Below are 21,140 nucleotides of genomic sequence, written 5' to 3' on the forward strand. Positions count from 1 at the left end.
CCCGTCTGGGAACGGCCGGGGTGCCCGGGCGGGGTGGGCGGCGCGCGGCGGGGTTCCCGCTGGGCCGGCCTGCAGGCTGCGGTCCCGGAGAGGGGCACCCCCCTCCATGCTGCTCGACCGAGCCAGGCCAGGTGGTGGCCCGCACCTCGGGCAGACCAGGCCGCCACCGCCGCTGCTGCCACCGCAGTACTGACCCCTCACTGGGGTCTCCCTGGTCTCCGCCCTCACGCAGCCGGGAAGCCCAGGGCCCTAACGCCCTGACTTGTCAAATGCAGATCGAGACCCTACCCCAGTGTGAACGCGGAAAATGACTAGCCCTCACCTGGAGACTGTTTCCGCCTGTACCTGACATTCCCATGGAGGGCCCAGCTCTCCCGGGCCCTGACTTGGGCGGGGGGGGGGGGGGGGGGACTGTCCCCTGTCAGGGGGAGGAAGTCAGGCAGGACGACTTGGCCACCTGCCTACACCCCCCCACCCCCCCCACCCCCCGTTGCTCTCATCAGGTGGCCTGCCTCCTGGCAGGTCAGGCCTGGCCTGCCCAAGGGAGCTGGGCCTCATCTACCAGCCCCAGATGGCCTGGGCTGGATTGTTGACCCTGCTGTCCCCCTGGGTCCAGGTCCCAAGCTGACCCTGGCTATTGGCTGGTGCACTTGGATGAGGAGCTTTCAGAAGCTAAGGTGCCCAAGGTAGAGGAGTGGACACCAAGTAGGAAGCCCACCTGCCTATCCTGTTTGTGACCACTTCCTGGGGCTCAGGCCTACAACCCCAGAGGGGCCTGGGGGAGGGGCTGTGACCCCCCCCATATGCACCTGACCAGGGGCTGGTTGTCATGTGTGCTACGTCCTGGGCACTATGTCTGCCATCACAGAGACCAGCAGGCTGAGGGACGTCCAGGGAGGCCGTAGGGTGTTCAGCCCGGCCAGGGTTGGTGGGGCCCTCCATGCTGGTGGCCAGCCCTCCTTGCCTGCAGGCACAAGGACAGCTCTCTGGCTAGGGCCTCCACTCCCAGATCTGAGGCAGGTCCCCAGGAAGTCCAGGCAGCTCTCCGGTCCATGCAGCAGAAGGTGAACTGGGTTCGGGTGAACATGTGACATCCCATCCACTCACCTGGATACACCCCGTCACACAGGTCCTGTGTCCACACCTTAGAATACCCAGTCACACGCACTCCCGTTCACACCTCTGATACTGCTCACACACGGACACACGCTCAGCTCCTCTGATGCCTGGTGCTGAGGAGAAACACCAGCAGCATACCAGCTCTCACACACGTGGGCGCATCCAGGCTTCATGGGGATGCAGACCCACTACGTGCCCCAGCACCTGGACCCCTGCCCCCTAGGGACCCCGTGCAATGCTGACTCTGCCAGGTCTATGCCCAGTCTGTGGAGATGTTGTCCTGGCCCCACGGAGGGGATGGGCAGCAGCCAGTTCAGGGAGGGGCTGGGCCCCTGGGAACTGCCCTTCCTGGACGTGGGGGCAGGGCAGACATTGGAGCGAGGCCCCTGCAGGGCTGCCGTCCCAGGTCACAGACATCACCGGTGGAGGTCACTGGTTAGAGGGCCAAGAGGCTGCTTCACAGTCAGAAGAGCATTATTGTTGGGTTTGTTGGCATTTTTTAAGATTTTATTTATTGGAGCATGCAAGAGCACACAGGAGCAGACTAGTATGCACAAGCAGGGTGGGGGTTAGGGGCAGAAGGAGAGGGAGACGCACATTCTCCCAACCCTAAGCAGGGAACCCCATGTGGGGCTCGATCCCAGGACCTAAGCCCAAGGCAAGTGCTTAGCTGAGCCACCCAGGTGCCCGTCGTTGTTGGGTCTGGAAACCTTCCCACACAGGCCAGTACAGCACCCCCTGCCGCATGCCCCCCAGCAGGGTGGGGATGACTCCCCACAGATGCCCTGCGAACCTCAGCTGTCAGCCAGACCCACTGCAGCCACGAGCCTGCAGGGTCTTCCTTGGCAAAGCTGGCTGGTGTGCCGGTCAGGGAGAAGGCCGCAGCTCCGCAGCCGTGCTCTGCCCCGGAACCACATCTCCTTTGGGGGCAGATGGCTCAGGGCCTCACAAGGCATTTCCTGCAGGGTGTGGGAGCGCACGGTGTGGAGTACACCCAGGGGGCTTCAGGCTGAGGTGTCAGGCTAACACCCCGCGGCCAGGAGTCTTTCATCCCAGCTCTCCGGCCCTACACCTGGCACCATTTGTTGGGGTGGCTCTGCGGGGGTGGGTCACGGTGCATGAGCCAGCCCAGGAAAGCCTGGGACACAAGTGTGGACAGTAAGGGGAGGTAGCTCTCGGCAGGGACCAAATGGGCAGAAAGCACTGCGGGAGCCATACCCCTGTGTCCTGCACCCCCTCCAGGGCCCCCCTCCCCTGATATGAGCCTTAGAGATGCTGGCCCCAGGAGAGGTGTGCCCTGGGAAGGTGCCGGAAATGGTAACTCTTCTCCTTGCCATGCTAGCTTTTCCCACCAGGTGGTGGGATGAGGGCAGGCTTAGTTTCTTCTTTTCTATGCTTTTCTCTCGTTCTCCCAATTTGCTCTAAAGGAGCAAGAAATGGCCTGTTACTCTAGAGCATGTCACAACTTCTGAGCCAAAGCTCCCATCTGCCCTGCCTGTGGAGTCAGAAAATCCCAGAATGCAGCCTCCCGGGGTAGGGGCTCAGGGCCGGACACATTTGCCATCCAGCAGGAATGAAGTTGCTGTTGTCGGCCCGTTGTTCGGCCCCCAGGCTGAGTAGTAGCCCCAACAGCAGGGCACTCTCGTGGCCTGGGCCCAGTTCCCAGCTGGGAGGGGGGGCCCTCGCACTCCACTGTGCCAGGTGCCCACTGGGCAGGGAATTGGGGGCAAGTCTGTAGTGGGGGCAGGGAGCCACCCCACATCTTCTTGTTGCCCTGCACCCTTGGGAACACGGGGTCTCTGCCAGGCCCCATGCCTGGTGAGCCCCAGGTGAGGCTCACATCCCACCCTCCTCTCACCCTCAGCCCCCGACTGGCTGAGGCTCAGGGCCCAGCAATGTTTATAGGCCACCATCAGTCCCCAGGGGACAACGTCCCACTCGTGGGCTCATCCTGGGAAGCCCCCAGGGAGCCAGAGGGTCCCAAGTAGGGATGGCGTGGCGGGTGTTGGCCCTGAACAGCTGCAGGAGCTGTGGAACCAGGCAGGCAGGTGGTCCCCTGACACGGGGACACCAGAAGCCTTCCCGGCCCCTCCTGCCCCCTCCCACCCAGCCAGGCTCTGGGGGTGGAGACCAGGCTGGACCCACGGGACTGGACCACCCAGCCCTTGTCTGGGCCTCCCCAGGACCCCCACTGCCATCTGCCTGGACCCCCTGGCATCCCGAGCTAGGGTTTGGCCATCCCACAGGGAAGAATGGGCATGACTTAGGTAGTACCTGCTCACACAGCTTCCCCTGTGGGTCCATGTGAGGACCCTGGTGCGATGCCCTCAGAATGAGTGGGTGTCAGGAGGGGGCCTCTGCTGGACTGGCACGGGGCCCACGATACAGCCCAGGCTAGGCTGTGAGCCCCGAAGAGCAGCCCCTCAGCCTTGGTGAGGGTGGCCACTGCCTGCCCACAGCAGGTGGCAGAGGAGAGTTGCTGGGCCCGGGGATGGGGGGTGGGGGAGTGGTGGGGGACGACAGAGATGGAGGAGAGGCTTTCCTGCAGATGCGGAATGCAGGGCAAAGGGGTGAACGCACAGAACCGGCTCTTCCAGCTGGAGGTGGGGGTAGGGCAGGGCTCCCAGGGCCCTACGGGGTGACAGCAAGGGCCCTGACAGTGGGCAGAAGCCGTGGGAAAACCTGCTCTGGTGGTTCCCGAGGGTGGGGCCAGGTCCTCGCGGATGGCACCGGCCGTTTGTCTGCTCGCAGTGACTCAGCATGAGCTGGCCACCCCGCCCAGGTGTGCACCCCAGGCCTAGGCCCGTGACAGGCTCCCACCCCACTGCCTGGGCTGTCTGTCTGTCTACACCTACTGGCTCTGACCCCTCAGGGAGCCTGGCCAGGGAGAACGTGGACCTTCGTGGGGGACAGCCCTGGCTGCCAGAGACTCTACTGCCCTCTTGCTCTCCATCCTTTCCCAACCAGGCCTGGAGTGACCACAGGTCAGACCTGCAGCCAGCACTCCGTCTGCACCCCTGCCCCAGGAGGGTCCCTGGATCCGTGTGCTGGGGGCCAGGCCCCGCAGTGCACCCCCTGCGCCACAGGCAGGCCCAGGGTCCCGTTGGCAGGGGCAGCTGAGCGGGGGGGGGGGGGGGGGGGGGGGGGGGATAGGAGGCCCCCCAGAGGCAGCAGGAAGGGTCTTGCCCAGGCTCCGCCCTCCCAGGCCCCACCTAGGCTGCCCGCCCACACCCGAGGAGGCGACCCCACCCACCCAGCACTCCCAGGCCCTGGCTCCTTGTGCTGGATGTGGAGCCACGAGGCCACAGGTAAAGTAAGCTCAGTGTCGAAAGGCCCGTGGGAAAAGGGCGTGTGGGGGCAGGGAGGGCACCGCCTCTTACATGGGCACCTGGGGCTCCAGGGACCCATGGCTGCCGCCTGCCCTCCCCAGAGGCCATGTCCTCCAGGAGGGGGCCAAGAGCCATCACGTGTGCAGGTCAGGGCCCCCCTCCCAGGACCTGGGAGCCCCCGGCCCAGCTCCAGCTCATTGTCCGGAAGGCCCTGACCAGAGTGCACGTCTCTGCAGCACCCCACGCCTACCTGCCTGGGAGCCAGGTCTCCAAGGCACCGGCTCCTTCCCCACCTCCCCCTGGGGGTCCTGGGGCCCCTCACCCTGGCAGGTGGCAGGCTGTGCCCAGGAGCCCGACTCCACCAGGGTTGTCGCCAGGTCAGCAGGGCTGCACGGAGCTCCCCACAGCATATCCCTGGCCAGGACCCCAAACAGGAGCAAAAGTGACTTCCGTCTCGATCGCTCACCAACATGGCCATTGAGAAACATGGACACTGAGATGGCCTGGGTCCCCCCAGACCAGCAGAGGGGCAGCTGAGGGGCTGCTTACCTGAGCCTTTGATGCTGGGCCCTGTGTCCCCCACCACAGCCCAGCCCAGGGCCTGGCTTTGCCCTCAAGACTCTGGGGTTGGGGAGATGATGGCAGAGTCCCACAGGGTTTCGGGAGCCAGAAGAGGCTGCCCAGGGGCTGTGAGGATCCAGTCCAGTCAAGGAGGGCTCCCAGGAAGTGGTGTGCCCTGTCTTGCAGGGAGAGGAAGGGATGTGTCGTGTGTCTCTGGCCAGACCCAGCACTGTAAAGAGCATGAGGCCGCAAGTGGGCACGTGGAAGGGTTCCCACCTGGCCTCAGCATCCCCTCTGTCCTCAGGCCTGTAACTGTGACCAGTACCTGAAGGTCTCCAAGGACATGATGAGGCAGCTGGTGCGGCTCGGCAGCCCCCAGGAAGATGCCCACAGCACAGGTGTGTGCACCCCACGGGGTTGGCCATAGGCTCTGTGGGGTCTGGGGATGGGGCAGGGGCCCAACCCCTGGATGGTCCTAGGGCTAGAGCGCCAGCTGGCAGATGGGCGGAGCTCAGCACCTGCAGAGGCCACAGGCCCAGGGGCATGAGGCCCAGACACACAGCCCCTCAGGGTGCTGTCATCCACGTCTCCCCAGCAGGGCAGGCACACGTGCCATCGTTCCCATGCACACGCTGGGGCGCACATGCACGTGCTTGCACACCTGTGGACTGAGGGCACCTGCTAAGCAATCTGAAGGCAGACGAGCCCTGGACAGACAGGAAGGAGGGCAAAACCCAGATGTCCCCCCAACTAGGGGCCCAGCCTCAGTTTCCATTCTTGTAAAGCTGGAAAGAAGAGGGTACAGAGCCCTCGGAGACTTTGCAGTTGTTGCCCAGGGCAGGGGTGTGCCCTGCCACTCCCAGGCTCAGGGGCAGGGTAGGATGCACAGGGACACTCCCTGGGGGCCAGCCTGAGGCCTGGGTGCCTCTCCAGGGTCTGGGGCCAGAGCAGGGGCCACCCACTCAGCAGGTAGGCTATCCCCATGACCTGTGTCCAACCCCCAGGGCTGTTGGCTCTTCACAGTGTGGCCTTGATGTGTTTGGGGCCCAGGAGGGGAGTAGAGCATGCGCAGTGCCCTCATGGACCATGTCCTCCGCAGGCTGTGCCCTCCGTGGGCACCCAGGGCTTCCGTCCCCTCAGGGCCTCTGGCACCCCACCCAGAGGCCCACACCTATGCTGGGGTGGTGGACAGGCATCCTGTAGGCCACCTGGTATCCTGGGGGCCTCAGGTAGAGGCTGAGGGAAGACCAGCCAGAGAGGGAGGCCAGGTGGAGGTTGTGGCCACGCTGGGCTCCCCAGAGGCAGTGGGGCTTGGGTGGGGGGCTCATCCAGTCAGGCCCCGGCTGTGGTCTGCCTGGAGCTGCCTGTGCAGGAATGTTTGCTGAGCACAGTATGAAGGTCAGCAGAACCCGGAGGACACTGCCCTCACCCATGCCACTGCTCCTCTGCTGCGGCTGCCCTCAAGCCCTATGCCGCAGCCTGGCCACCTCCCTGAGTGCCAGCGGGCCCCCGGGGCCCCGGCTGCCACAGTGCGGGCGATTGGGAGCTGCACTCCTAGGCAGGGCAGTGGCTTATCTGCTCATCACCACAGAGGGATGCTCCCGCCCCCACCCGCTGTTCCCAGGCCCCCAAGTGCCCTAATCAGCCAATCTCACGCCCAGAACTTGTTTCCCAAGGACCTTTGAGCCCCAAGAACATTCCAAGGTGTGAGTTCCCATGGGAGGGGCCCAGGCTGGCACCATGGCTCCTCAGCCCCCTGCCCTTCGCCCTTTCTGCTAAGGGTGGTGGAGAAGCTGGGCACTTGGAGGTGCCCAGTGGGACCAGAGGCATCCAGGCCCTGTTCTGGGGACCGTCCCTGACGTCCTGGATTGATTCACAGGTGACAAGGCTGACCCGAGTGAGGACTTACAGGATGCAGGTGAGGTCACGTGGGGCTCCTGACACCCATACCCAGCCCAAGACGGTCTGTGTGCTCAGTGAGGGGTGGTGTGCAGCCCCAGTGGGGAGAGCCAGGGGTCTGTAAGATGAGTCAGAGGATGAAGTGGCACACACGCCCAAGGCTGAGAGCTCAAAGTGGCCCCAACACCTGCAGGCGATGCCCCCGACGAGGCCCCCAGAGGGGGCTACACCTCTCACCTGCCTTGCCGCTGGCTGGAGGCGGCCGACCTGCAAAGCCACGCGCCTGCCACCCTGGCCAACGGCACCCGGCTGCAACTGGCGAGGGTCCCGGAGGGCGTGCTGTGGCGGCCCGACTTGCAGCACTTCTACTGCTGCTCGGGCTGCGGCAAGGTCTTCTGGGAGGGCTCCCACCTGGGCCGCGTCACCTCGCACTTCAGCGAAGTCCTGAACAGTGCCGCAGGCTCCCAGAGGCAGCCCAAGCCTCCTGGCCCAGCCAGCGGCCCCCCAGCACAGCGCCCCAACCCCGCTGGCCTGGTCCCCTGGCCGAGGCAGGACCACCCTGACCTACACGGACCCAGTGCCCACCCCAGAGTGCTCCAGATTGCCAGCAGGACCCCCGCACAGAGCACAGCTCGGGGGGACACCGTCTGCCCATAGTCAGGATGCTCACACCCTGAGGAAGGTGGGAAGGACATGCCTGGTAGAGGGCACTGCATAAAGGCCCAGGGGTGGGACCCAAGTGGCTCCCCGTCCCCAGGACTCTGCAGGCTGCAGGAGGTGGGGGACACACAGGCCCCCTGCGCCGGTGGCCCACTCCCTTTGCTGTGATAGCAGATGCACGCCCCACCCCACTAGCCCATTCTGCTGGCCTCCCCAGGCCTCCCCTGCCTTCCCTTCCCCCAAGCAGGTCCCAGCCAGGCCAGCTTCAGGACCCTCCAGCTCCCCCTCCAGTCCCAGGGATCCTGCTAGGCAGGCTCTTCGGGCCAGATGTGGGGGGGCTTCCTGGGGTTAAGCCCCAGCCCCACCTGGTGCCTGAGGCAGGGCAGCCCCCCTTGTGGAAGACATCCATGTGTACTGGAAGGCCGGGGCCTGGAGGGAAGGCAGCGCCTCTGAGTCTGCGACCCTGGCCCCCCGCTGGCCGGAGCTTGACCCCACAGGCCTCCCCCACTCAAGGCTGGGTGGCCTCCTCTTCTGCAAGAGGGCAGCATCCGAAGCCCCAAGGGGCCCCTGCACACAGGAGCCCCCTCCTCAGCTTCAGGAAGCAGCTGCTTTTCCACCCACCGGAGGGAAACTGAGGTGCTGGCACCCCAGGGTCCTGCAGGCCTCACTGCCAGGTGGGTGGGGAGAGGAGCCAGACTGCATCTTGCCCTCGCTGCCTCCTCCTGGCTCACCCCCCAGGAATGTGTGCTCCCCCCCTCCACATCCCTTTCCTGTCCTTCCTGCCTTGAGCGGAAACCAGCTCAGATTTGGCTGAGGAGCCCAGGCGGAAACCTCGGGGGCCACTGGGGCTGGGGGCAGGAGCAGGGCCGCCGTCTGTGCCCAGAGTGGGTGCACCTGTGGGCCCAGGTACCAGGTGGGCTCTGGCCATGCCCAGGGCCAGGGTCAGGCCACAGGGTGTGCATGCAAGGGCTCCTCCCGCAGGCCACACAGACATCCCACCATCTTCCCTGTCCTCTGCTTCCCCGGAAGTGCCCACTGGGCTCCGGGGCATGCCTGGGCTGGCTGTAGCTGGTGCCCCTGCTCAGATGGAGAGGCCAGGAGGCCCCGGGGACAGGGCCAGGCTAAGTGGGCATTGTGTCTGGGCCAAGTGTGCACGCTGGCCTTCTGGTCACTGCTGGGCTGTTGAGGTGAGTGGGTTGGCCAGGCCCTAGCAGGGTCGGGCACCCTCTGTGGTCGGGGTGCTGCTTCCTAGAGCCAGAGCAGCACCGAATCCTGTCCTAGGAGGCAGCCCAAGCTTGCTCCTCCCCAGGGGGTCAGGAGGAAACCCCCGGGGGTGCTGGCCCCCGCTGCCCACCCCCCTGCTTCCTGGAGACTCTGCCCTGAGGCCCTGGTGTCAAGGGCAGCTGGTCCTCAACAGAAAAAGGCCAGAGCAGGGGCAGCACGGGGAGACCAAGTGTCCTTCTTGCCCAGCACCCCTGCCCCGGGTGGCCCTCACAGCCTCGCCTGTACCATCCCACCTGCCTCCCCACCTCCCCAGCCCTCTGCCACCCAGCCTAGCTCTGCGGCCACCCTGGTCCTGACCATCCGGGGTCAGGCCAGCAGCCTCTTAAGGCCCCATCCCAGGCCAGGGGTCAGGCACCGTGCTGGCAGGGTGGGCTGGGGCCCTGGTGCCAGGCGCTGCCCCGAGCAGCCGGTGGGGCAGGCCAGAGCTGCGCAGGGATTGTCTGCCCCAGTTCCTGCCCTGGGCGTCCTTCCTCCGCTCTGGCCGAGGGCTGAGTGTTTGTTATTTGATCTCTATCCTCTCGGCCCTTCTACCAGGTGTCTGGGCTGCTGGGAAGAAACACTCTCCTCTTTCCCACGCTCCCCGACACATTTTAATGAATTAGCTGGAAGCCCCGCCCCCGCCCGTCCGCCCGCGCGCCCTCCCTCCCCCGCCTAGTGCTTAAGGGGGCCGCAGGCCCTGGCCCAGCTCCGGCCTCGGCCTCCCCTGCGGCCCTCCCCTCCGCCAGGCCCTGCCAACGAGCTGCCGGCACCCACTGCTCCGGCTCCTCCCCCAAGGCCCTGCGGGCGGCACCCCTGCACCACATCCTGGGAGCAGATGCAGAGGACCGGCCTGCCTATGGAGCCCGGGTTTAGGCGACCCCCACATACCCGGGGTCAGGGCTTTCTCCCCCAGAGCCAGGGAAGCGCCTGCCTGTTTGTGGAAGTGAAGACAGCACTGAGAAAAGCTGCAGATGCCCAAGGGGGTCGCTCGGAGCCCAGGCAGGGCCTGGCCAATGGCAGGCTTCTCCCCCTCCCTCCAGGGCATTTGGAACAAATGTCCTCCTTTCTCGGAACATCCCTTGGGCAAACATTTAGGAGGCAGTGCCCTGCAAGCCCTTCTTCCCCTCCTGTCCTAGGATGGGGCAGCCCCTAGGGAGTGGGCCAGAGCTGCTCAGAATGCAGTGACTGCCCTGCACGGAATCCCATCAGTCCCTAGGGACAGTGTGACCCTCACCTGAACTCCACAATGGCAGGCCCAGCTGCACCTGTCTGACTCTCACCCCAAGCCCTGCGCGTGTGAGCCTCAGGCCAGACTCATGGCCACTGTGGCCATGCCGCCCCGGCTGGAGACACCCAAACCACCGATTTAATGGCTTGCAGTGGCAGCCGCGCATTCCCACACGCAGCTCACAGGGCCCCTTTGTCTGCCCTCCCTGACGCTGGCGCGGGTATTCCTGGGACTTTGCTCCCAGGCTCTGCCTGGGCCCAAGAGGGTCTCTGAGATGCCCTTCTTCAGGTCAGGTGACCTGAGCCCACCTGGGCCAGGGCCTGGCTTTGAATGAGCCACCCTCGGGGGACCGCCTTGGGCATGGCCAGAGCTGGTGCACATTCCCAGCATGCTACCCCCATGCCCAACCCTGTTCCAGGGAGAAGCAGACAGCAGGGTGGCATGTGCTGCCTAGCATCCCAGCCCTGCACAGGGTCACGTGCTTACCACTCTGAGGGTCACTGTCCAGAGGTTTCTGTGGGCCCCGGTGGACAGGGCCTGGCCCTCTTCCCTGGTGCTGGGGTGGTCGGGGGCCCCAGCTTCAAGGTGTCCACAGTGCAGCGGCACCTGTTCCCAGGCCCTCTTACTGGACCCAGGGACACTTCCTGGTAAGAGGAGTGTCCTGATAGCAGCCTCCTCCCAGGTCACACCCACAGCTGGCCCTAGCGCAGGGCTCTGTGGGGCACTTCTGCGGGGGGAAGCCAGGCCTCGCAGAACTGCTGGACCACCAGCTGGACCACTGGCCTCAGGGAGACCAGCGAGTAGGCCCCGGGAGCTCTGGCTGCCAGGAGGGCCCTGGAGGGTCAGCTACGGTCATGTCTCAGCTTGGCAGACTAGAGGCAGCCAGTCCTGGGTTGGCCTTGCCCAGTTTTTCCTGTGGTTTGGCTGTGACTCTTCTAGGGCACAGAGCAAGATGGGGGTACCACTGCATGTGTGCAGACACTCATGGCCCCCCCCCAGACAAGACCAAGCAGGGTGGGCTCCCCAGATAAGGCCTGCAACTGCCTCCTGGGACTGGGAACTGGTCTCCTCCTGCTGCCCAAGGCCTGCTGCTCCGAGACTCATTCCTGCCCAATTTCCAGACACCACAGCCCAGCTATAAACTGTAAAACCCTAATGAGGAAATTTGGTGGCAGTATTAGAGCATCAATAAAATATGGGTTTACAGTTTGAAAATGAGTCATTTCTGTGTTTCCCTTCCAAGCAGCCCTTGGTGGCTTACCTGGGGCTGCTCATCCGGCCAGGCCTGGCCTACTCCTTCAGCTGGAGGTGGCCCAGCAGAGGGAAACAGGCCCTGAGGTCCCACTGACTGACCTGCCCCCTCTGGAGGAGTTTCTGAGCCGGGGTGGGATGTAGGGGGGCAGCTCCCCCACCAGCCTCCTCAGGTGGAGAACCTGCTCCTTCATCAGGGCAGGGCCTCAGGGTTTGTGGAGTCCAGGCGGGGTCACCCAGGCCACCAAAGAAGCCTTCCCCCCCCCCCCCCCCCCCCCCCCCCCGTGCGGGAAGGACTGCATGGCTGAGGTCACGAGACCGAGCTGTTCATGGAGTTGGTCCCGCGCGTGGACCCGGGGTCCCGGGGCCCAGGCCTGGCCAGTCTCGTCGCCGCGCACCCGGAGAGCTGGGGACCCCAGCCCCCAGGATCTGAAATGTTCCCGAGCCCCCACCTGGGGAGGCCGCGCTCCGCCGGGATCGTGCCGGGGTCTGCGCGAGCTGGCAGCTTGGGGTTCCCCGGGTGGCCACAGGAAGAGTAGGCGGGACGACGGCGGAGATGCGGGGAGCCCGGGGCGCAAGGATCCAGGACGCCCCCCCAGCCCAGCACCGCCACCTGGCCCCGAGCCGGCGACCAGCGCCCCCTGCGGCGAAGCGCGCGGCCGCCGGGGCACGCCCCGCCCAGCCCCGCCCCCACGTGGGCACCGCCCAATCGTAGGGCCGCCGGCGTGCGCGTCACGGGCGCCCTATTGTTATGCAAATATAAAGGGGGTAAAAGGCGCCCCGGCGCGGCGGGCGGGCGAGTGCAGCTGCGCGTGGGGAGGCGCGTGGGGTCTGCGTGGGAGCCGCAGCGAGCAGGGACCCGGAACGCGCGGCGGCGCCGCCGGGCCCACCGGCCCCCGCGAGCGCAGTGCCCGCCCCGGTCGCCCGCCCGCCCGGGCGCGGCTGGATGCGGCGGGGGCCCGGCGGCGGCGGCCCCCGGCCCCCAGCGCCCGGAACGCCCAGGGGCGGCGTGCGGGGCCCGGGGGCTCCGCGCCCTCCATGCGCCCCGGCGCGCCCCGAGACAGCCAGGGGCCCGCGCCGCAGCCGCCGCCGCCCGCGCTGAGCCCCGGCACGGCCCGCGGCCCGCGTCCGGCGGCAGCATGAGCCAGGCTGAGCTGTCCACCTGCTCGGCGCCGCAGACGCAGCGCATCTTCCAGGAGGCCGTGCGCAAGGGCAACACGCAGGAGCTGCAGTCACTGCTGCAGAACATGACCAACTGCGAGTTCAACGTGAACTCGTTCGGGCCCGAGGGCCAGACGGCGCTGCACCAGTCGGTCATCGACGGCAACCTGGAGCTCGTGAAGCTGCTGGTCAAGTTCGGCGCGGACATCCGCCTGGCTAACCGCGACGGCTGGAGCGCGCTGCACATCGCCGCGTTTGGCGGCCACCAGGACATCGTGCTCTATCTCATCACCAAGGCCAAGTACGCGGGCGGCGGCCGGTGATGCCCGCCGGGACCGGACGTGGGCCTCGAGCGTGTCGCCTGCTGTACCTTCCCGCCAACTACCTCGGTGCGCACCGCGGCCACCACGAGTCCGGCGCGCGCGTCCGCGCCCACGGGGGGCCCCGGGGTCGCCGCTCCCGCGCGGCCGCCCGGACCTGGGCCGAGGGCTGCCCACGGCCGCCGCTGCCGCCGCCTGGCTGGGGGAAGGGGCGGTGCTCGGGCTGCAGCCCCTTTGAAATCTGAGTCTGGCCACCAGCGAGTTCGGAGTCCCGAGACACCGGATCCTCCGGTCCATGCGTTTCTCCGGAGGCGGAAGGCGGGCGGCGGGGCTCGGGAGTCGGGGCGCCCCGCCGCCCGCAGGACCCGCGGCCGAAGCCCGCCGCCCCGGCCCGGACGCGCGACCGTGGGGACGCTCCGCTCTTCTGCGGCTCCAAACTATTTATCCTGTGTGTGCACATTGTGGGTGCAGTTTGTGCGACTGATTTTTGTTGTTGTTTGGAAAATACTGTGCGTGGTCAATGTGGTTGTGGGGGGAAGATGCGTTTTTATTTTCCTAGTCCTAAAACTTAAAAAAACTTGAGTCTGTCATTTCTTGGTTGCACTGAAAACACCGCCCAGCCTGATGGTTTTCCCGTGCGAGGCCCCCTCCCCGCCCCCGCCACTCCTCCCTTCCCTCCCCCTCTTACACGCGGACATACTCCTCGGAGCGCGACTGGGGAGCCCCGGGCCTCCCTCTGCCCTCTCCCGTGGGAGGCCGTGCCCCGACCCTGCTGGCTTTGCAGAGGCTCCTCGGGGGCTGGGGTGGCGTGAGGCCTTTTCTAGCGACTTATATTCTAGGTAGTTGGTTGCACACTTTTTTAAAAAAAGTAAATGGATTTGCCACGATTAAATGTCATAACATTTATGACAGAATATAAAATATTAACATATTTTAAGCCAAGTTTTAGGTGTATTTGTTGAATCTTGGTTATAAACCCAATTTTAAAGGGCGTTGTATCCAGCGTTGTGAAGGCAACAGTGTACCCATATTTATATTTTTATAAAATACCTATAAGACTGTGAATCTCTTGTGCTAATTGCTGAGTGAGTTGAAGGACTGTGTTGTCTTCAGCCTCCCGGAGCCGCCCGGACCCGATTCGAATCCCGACGTGGGGGAGGGGCCGCGCGGGGACCTGGGCCGGGGCGGGGCTTCTGCGTCACTATTCCCGAAAGGCGCCCTTCCTGGTCTCCGAGGTTCCCATTTTCTATGCAACCCCACACCCCTTGTTGTTTTGATCCCGAGAAATAAAAGGGAGGCTGAATTATTCAAATTTAAATGAGGCTTCCCCTGGGTAGAGTGCTGCTGACCCTTCGTGCAGAAATGGGGAGCACTTGAGGACACAGGTGGGTGGAGGCCCTTTGTGCGCGGCTGGTCAGACCCGGGCAGTCATCTGGGGCCTTTTATAAACCCTTGTGTGAGAAGAATATATTGATAATGTCAGTGAAACAAGCAGACATTGAAACTGAGGCACAGATTACTCCAAAAGGAGTTTTTCTGTATATTTTTTTCTAGATGCAAATACCTTTTTAATTATGTTAATTAATGTTAAGACTTTCTAGGCTTATATGGAAGCTGTGTGTGGGTCCTGGTATGATCACTTCTAACTGGATAAAGTCTGCAGCACATTCCTGAGCGTACGATATAGACTTGTAGCCCAGCATGAAAAATTTATGAATAAATTTTTCATTGATTTTTTTTTTAATTAAAAAAAGTTTGTTGGTTTTTCTTGCTCTTGGCACCTGGGAAGAGGGTCAGGCTGCAACACGCTACCTGTGGGTGCCGTCTACACAATGCTTGGCTTGTCTTCACCCAAGCACCCAGCCTGGTAAACTGGCTCTGGGCACAACTCAAGTGCCAGCCCCAGTTGGCCACATACGGAATTTGTGAGGTGCCAGGGGAGAATGCTCTTCCAGCTGGGGGGCCGGGTGGGGGGACCTAGGCCACCCTGAGAGCGCCCACAACCAGCCCACAGGCTCTTTCCTCTGCTCCCTGGCAAAGCAGCTGCAGCTCTTCCCACCTCGAAGCCAGCCTGAGATGCCACAGGCCCCCCTCTGCCTACCACCCCCTTCCTTTGCTGTGGGTTTCTGCTGGGCCACCTGCCACACAGAAGGGGTACTTTTTAAATCTGGGAAACCTCAAGAGTTGCTCTCTCCTGACGACTAAAAGGCCTGCTTCTTCTCTCTGTCCCCTGGTGGCATTTGGGAGCTGGGGAGGCCAGCATGCCTCTGGAGCCAGCCATTCCTGAAGACCACAGACCCCAAGAGAGACGGACACGTCCCTGCAGAGAGCTCAGAGCAGGTGTCCGTTTCTGGTATATAGAGGAAAGACTCTCCATGCACAAACCTGAGATGCCCCTGGGGCACTGGGGCCTCATGAGAGGGGGGTGCCCCGACAGCAGGTGGGTCCAGAGCAAGAGGATGCCTGCATTCAGCAAGGATAGCCTCCCCAGAGAAGGGGAGGCCGGCAAAGGTAACAGCTTTTTCTTGTAAGTCAGACCCTCTGCAGCAGCCAGAGGGTGTCAGCTTCCCGTTGGCAGGTCCTCAGGCTGCACTTTATCCTGCAGACACACTGCCCTTTCCACACGGGAAGCTTTCGGCCCCACGGTCCAAGTTTCCACTTTGCATATCCTGCTCTGTTCTGCCCTTGAGGGTTTTCTGAGCTCCCTCTTCTGTTGCCAAAATCAGCATTTACTGTCCCTCAGCTGCGGGAGAGCCTGAGTGTTGGGGAGTAAGGAGCCGCTCTGACACCCACAGAGGTGAGTGGAATATTTGATGCAAATGAGCTCGCAGGGGAGGTGGTGTCCACTGGGCTGGGGAGCAGAGCTACCGAGGGTGCCAGCTGGGGGTGCCAAGCCTGGAAAGGGAAACTTGCCACAAGAACTTGGACTTTGCTTGGGGTTTCTGGAGAATGAAGTCAGGCCTGGGCGGTGTGGACAGTCCAGGGGCAGGCAGGACCACAGGTCCATTCCCACCCGGGGAACTGCTGCGCCCCACCCCCTCCTGCACAGGGAGGAGGTTGCGGTAACACTAGCAGGTAATGCTTACTCCTGGCACTGGCTGTGGGGAGGGGTCTGCTGAGAGTGGCTGGCCCTTCGATGTCCCGTCCCCACAGAGGAGAGGCCAGCCAGCCTGTGCGCCTGTGCGGCAGGCGCACGGGCTGCCACCACGGGGCCCGTCTGCAGCTCCCTGAAGTCCTCTCTCTGAGACACACATTTGACTGAAAAAGGCTTTGTGCTGCTCACAGAGGAATAGTTTTCTCCACAGCTTGGACATAAAGGAGGCCAGGGCCGCTCAGCCCCACGGCTGTGGGGGAGGCCTTGTGGGCTCTGGCTGCCTTCTTCCTAGGTGCTGCTTGGTGCACAGCCAACCCGGCCCCCCAGCCTGGGCCCTGGCAGTGGGTGGCAGACTCTGGGGGTATCCAGTCCAAAGACACTTCCTGCCTTCTGGGGTCAAAGTGATGAACAAGGGAGCCAGCAGGGCAATGCAGGTTCTCTCTCCAGATCCTCAGGGTGCAGGAACAGACACTAACCTGCCAGTGGTGTCACCAGGGAGTCCCTCCCCAGGTGGGCTGTGCAGACCATGGGCATCCTCTCAAGCCTTCCCATGCAAGGAAGAAATCAGAGGTGACCTCTCTGGCCTCTAGGACATGCAGGTCTGTGTGTGGAGGCCAAGTGAGGGTCCTTGCCAGCGGCACCCAGGCCCCCGCACCCAGGCTGGAGGGGTCTGGCAGGCAGGGGCTGTGCCACAGGGAAGGAGAAAGGACACAGACAGAGTGGGCGAGGGCAGGGCCTGCTCCACACCCCTGGCTGGAGGTGCCGGGGGCTTCTGTCCACCCACGTCTCTCTGACCTGACCCCCAGCCAGACGCAGGAAGTGTTTACTGTTGGACTGGATGCCAGAGAGAGACCAGGAAATGCAGGAAAATGGTCAGCCAGAAAGTGATGTCTAGGGCCAGCAGCGTGGGAGCCAGGCCCAGCCCGCCAGAGGAGGGAGGGCCAAGGGCCAGGGAGGGGGAGGTCCGGAGCAGCAGAGGGAAGGGCTGCCCTCTGGCCTGTCCCCCAAGGGTCCTGCGGCTCAGCACAGGGTGGCACGGGGCGCCTGACACGGGGGAGCTGGGGAGGAGGCCCGGGCTGGACGGGGCCTCCAGCGCAGCCTCCTCCGCCGCCCTCCCCCACCTACCCCCCCACCGCACGCCCCCCTTCCAGAGCGACGCTCCCAGCCCTCCCCGCCGTCGGGCGCATTCTTCTGTTTGGCTGTACGTCGTGCCGTCCCTCCGCGCGCGTCTGTCGGTCTTTCTTCTCTCGCTCCCTCCAAAGCCGTGGCCCCCATTCATTCTCAAGGCCTCTGCCCTTTCCTCCGTGCCGGTCCCCGCTCGGCGAGCAGCTGCTATGCTAATGAGGGCGAAGGGAGGTGGGGGACCGGCGGGCGGGGGAGGCTGGGGGGCCCCGGGAGGTAGGGGGGCAGGGGCGCGCCTGGGGGCGGGCTAGAGGAGGCTGAGGCAGGGGAAACCAGCCTGGGGAGGCTGGGGGCTCGGCATGGGGGGTGGGCAGTGGGGGCCCTGGCCCAGGGAGGTGGACGGGCGCTCAGAAAGGCCGGGATAAGGTGGGGACCCGGGGGCTGCCCCGCCACCCTCGACTCCAAGCCGGTCCTGCGCACCCACTCGCCAGGCGCGGGGTGTCTGCGGGGTAGAGACCAGCTGTCATCTGTGTTCTGGGGTCACGGCCTGGGACAGGCCGTCGGTTCCGAGGTTCCCCGCCCCCGCCCCCGCCCGGCGCCCCGCAGACCCTGCTGCATGTGGGGGCTGCCATGCGCCCCCCAGGGGGTCTGAGCCCAGCCGGATGCTTGCTCACTGAGAGGGGTCCGGGGTTATCCCCTCAGAGGCGGCGCCTGAGTATCCTGGGCTTCGGTGGGACTGGGGCGGCGGCCCCCGAGGATCCTGACCAGCGGCACCCCCTGACCCACGTCCGAGAAACCACGAGGGTTGGGGTAGGGGGCCCCCCCGCGAGCCTGGCTCTTGGCGCCTGCGACGCCCCTGCGCCTTCCCAACCTCGACCCCCGACTCGACCGAGACCCCACGCGCGGTAGGGGCTCTCCTCCCGCCCCGAGGCAGGCTCAGCCCCAGTGGGGGCGCCGGCCCAGAACCGCGCTGCGCGGGCTGTGCTGCCGCCCTGCGGCCGCGCCGGGCACTGCGCCCACGGGCCCGGGGCTCCCAGGGCGCGACACACGCACGACCTCCCGGCGGCTCCTCGCCGTTCGCACGCGCCCTCCCGGCCCGCTGGGGACACCCTGAAGCCGCCCCAGGCCTGAGCAAGAGGCGGGTACGTTGACTCCATAGCGACTCGTGGCTTCCGCGGTCCCCGGAGGACGCGGTCTGGGAAGTGCGTCTTCCACTGTCCCCATGAAATGATCCGCAGGGGTGTGCTGTTCTCCCACTTGGCCCAGTGGGGAAGAGAGGGCACTCCAGGGCCCTGGGGCCACAAAGAATGGATGACCAACAGGTCATAGGCTCTGTCGCACACCCGTGGACGTGGCTACCCCATGTCACACTTCGGGACCAGAGTCATGGCAGGGGCGGGGTGGGGCGCTCTAGATCCCCGTCGGGGACCGGAGCCTCAGCAGAGGGCTGGCGGGGGTGGAGGCCGGCCTTGGCCCCTTTCCGCGGGCCCCCACTCCACCACATCCCCGTGGAAGTGGTGCCGCGGGACAAGTGCGGGTAAGGAAAGTCTGTGTGCAAACTCCTGCCTGCTCGGAGCTGGAGGCTGGACAGCAGCCTTGAGGCCGGCTGGTCCCCCAAAGGATCAAACTCACTTCTGCAGGTCTGCGGGCCTCTGGGGGACCCCGGGCAAGAACCCCGGGCAACCAAGCTCAAGACGTCCCAGATACGTCCCAACCAGATAGAGCAAAATTTCTCAACGGAGAAGTCAGGCAGCCCGGGCATGGGACGCGCTGTGAGGGCCCCGCTCCCCGACACTGCGGGCCGTGCCGGCTCCTGACCACCGGGCTCCCTCCCGCAGCGCTGCAGATCGCCAGCAGGTCCAGCCCCCGCAGCGGGCAGGAAGGAGCGGCGCTCGGATCCCCTCCCGCAGGCCGGTTTCTAGGAAGGGCCCCGACACCTGCCCGCACCCCATTGGCTAGGGCGGGGTCACAGGACCAACCTCGCGGCAGGGGCGGCTGGGAAATGTAGTCCATTTCCGCTGTGCCTGGTTGAGCCGGTCATGGAGGAAGCCAGGCTGACCCTTTGGAGTCTGTGCCAGCCCTGGTGGCATGACATCACCCAGGCCATGTTGTCAGGTGACGTGGGCGACAAAGGCAAAAGAAAAGTTAAACTTCTTACTACTTACAGCCCATTGACAAATCCTTGAGCAGAGCAAGCGGTCTCTGAGAGCTCCGCCGCCTCTCAGTGGACACTATTGAGCGCAACAGACAATCCTAGCCCGACCCCCCAGGACCGTGAGTCTACTCAACATATAGAGGTTCCTTTGAAAACTTCTTTATCTCTACCCCCACCCCCAGGCTGGCAATAAAACCATTCTTTTTTTTTTTTTTTTTTTAATATTTTATTTATTCATGGGAGACACACAGAGAGAGGCAGAGACACAGGCAGAGGGAGAAGCAGGCTCCATGCAGGGAGCTCTATTTGGGACCAATTCCAGGACCCCGGGATCACGCCCTGAGCTGAAGGCAGATGCTCAACAGCTGAACCACCCAGGCATTCCTAATAAAACCACCTTTGTGTGCACCAAAGACATCTCAGGAATTCATCGATCCTTTGCTTGGAACCCCAGCATGTCCTACATCATCAGAGCGATTGTGCTTTCTGCTCTGTCTTGCTCTACCCGTCTGCAAATCCACCCAATCCTGTAGGTTTGGAAGTTTGTACTGAGGAACTTTCTAGGGATTAAAACTGTCCAACGATGGCCAAACAGGAAGAAAAGAGGGGCCTCCTGAGCCTGACCCAGCCTACTGCACAGGCCCAGGAGACAGGAAGGGCAGGCGCTGCGTGTACACCCGCAAGCCCCCGGAGCCCTGCCGAATAGGCCCACTGTGCGCTCAGGTCCTCTGTTCCACGGTGAACAGCACACTGCCGCTGCCAAGCAAACAATACAGTGCTTATGGAGCCATCAGGAAATCCAAAGAGGCTCTGAAGCTGGGAAAGGGCTCCAGGAACCCTCTGCTTCCCACACCCCAGAGAGTGCAGAGGGTCTGCAGGTGGAACTGGCCCTTTGCCCCTCAGTCCTCTGTTCCTGGTTCTTGTCGCCTTAACCTTCCTCTCCCTTATCGTGGAGGAAAGTAATAAGTAACCCGGCACTTTGAATTCTCAAGGTCATGTTGTTAATAAAGTACTCCTCAAGGTTTTCTGTGATGTCCTTTTGTGGTGGCTTCTTTTTATTTTATTCAAAGCTAAAAGAAAATTGTTAGGTTTATCATTTATATTCCTAAAACTCAACTGTATTGTGGTATAATTTGCACTCAATAAAATGCAGCCATTTAGAGCCTGGTAGGTACTGATCGATGTTTCCTCCTGCATAACTCATGCCATTCACAATATAGGGAATATTTCCATCACCCCAAAAACCTTCTCCATGCCCCTCCCTGTCAACTCCCCCCAGCTCTACCCCAGATCACTGCTGATCTGATTTCTCTCACCAGGGATTATTTGTGTCTGTTCTAGAGTTATATATAAAAGGATTTGTGTGGGATGTACTTTCTTGGCGTTGCTTCTGACACTTGGTTTTTGAAATGCAGTGTGTTTCAGCAATTTCTGAGGGGCTCAGTCTTTTTTTTTTTTTTTTCCTCCAGAAAAATCTGGCTGGTACCACACAAACCAACAGGCTAGTTCTCAATGGTAATGTTTCGATGGTGGACAGAATTCTTGTCCTCAATAAAGGTGCTGGCATCACAGAGACACCTCAGAAAACGCTGGGGAGTATGGGCCGGCCAGTCCCCCAACGGATCAAATCCACCTCTGCAAGTCTGCAGGCCTACCCCGCACATTTCCCAAATGGGCCCAGCATGGCCAGTGTCACCCCCTCCTCCTGGATGCTAAGTCCCCAAGGATGGAAAATTCAACCCCAAGTGTCCACAGAGCCAGCCTCACCCAGGGGAACGTGGCAGTCTCACTGCATTGAGGGCTGTGCGCTTGAGGCCAAGGCCTCCCTTTCTCCAGAGATGAGCAGGGTAAGCTGTGTCCTGTCGCTTTGCAGCAGACACGTGAATTGCCAGTCATGCGATGTGGTCAGTATATAAAAATCAATTGTATCTCCATGTCCTATCCATTAACATAGAAAACAAAACTTTAAAAATACTAT

At 63.2% G+C, this 21,140-nt stretch overlaps 2 protein-coding genes across 26 annotated transcripts in view; both read left to right on the plus strand.

Moving 5' to 3' along the window:
- Nucleotides 1-11,274, plus strand: part of EXD3 (exonuclease 3'-5' domain containing 3) — an 81,375-nt gene extending 70,101 nt beyond the window's left edge. For 24 of the 25 annotated variants that reach the window (XM_072748125.1, XM_072748129.1, XM_072748130.1 and 21 more), the window contains 3 exons: nt 5,314-5,407; nt 6,889-6,927; nt 7,102-11,274. In XM_072748125.1, coding sequence (XP_072604226.1) covers nt 5,314-5,407; nt 6,889-6,927; nt 7,102-7,565 — 597 coding nt within the window. In that variant the 3' untranslated portion in view covers nt 7,566-11,274. Of the gene's footprint in view, nt 1-3,991; nt 4,104-5,313; nt 5,408-6,888; nt 6,928-7,101 lie in introns of all 25 variants that reach the window. The other variant, XR_011999777.1, reaches the window with a different exon arrangement.
- An 833-nt stretch (nt 11,275-12,107) lies between these two features.
- NRARP (NOTCH regulated ankyrin repeat protein) lies at nt 12,108-13,856 on the plus strand. Its single transcript, XM_025987951.2, has one exon. It carries the CDS (start codon nt 12,450-12,452, stop codon nt 12,792-12,794), a length of 345 nt encoding a protein of 114 aa, XP_025843736.1. The 5' UTR covers nt 12,108-12,449; the 3' UTR covers nt 12,795-13,856.
- The last annotated feature ends 7,284 nt before the right edge of the window (nt 13,857-21,140 follow it).

Source organism: Vulpes vulpes, chromosome 2 (assembly GCF_048418805.1).
Source record: "Vulpes vulpes isolate BD-2025 chromosome 2, VulVul3, whole genome shotgun sequence".
Classification (NCBI taxonomy): Eukaryota; Metazoa; Chordata; class Mammalia; order Carnivora; family Canidae; genus Vulpes; species Vulpes vulpes.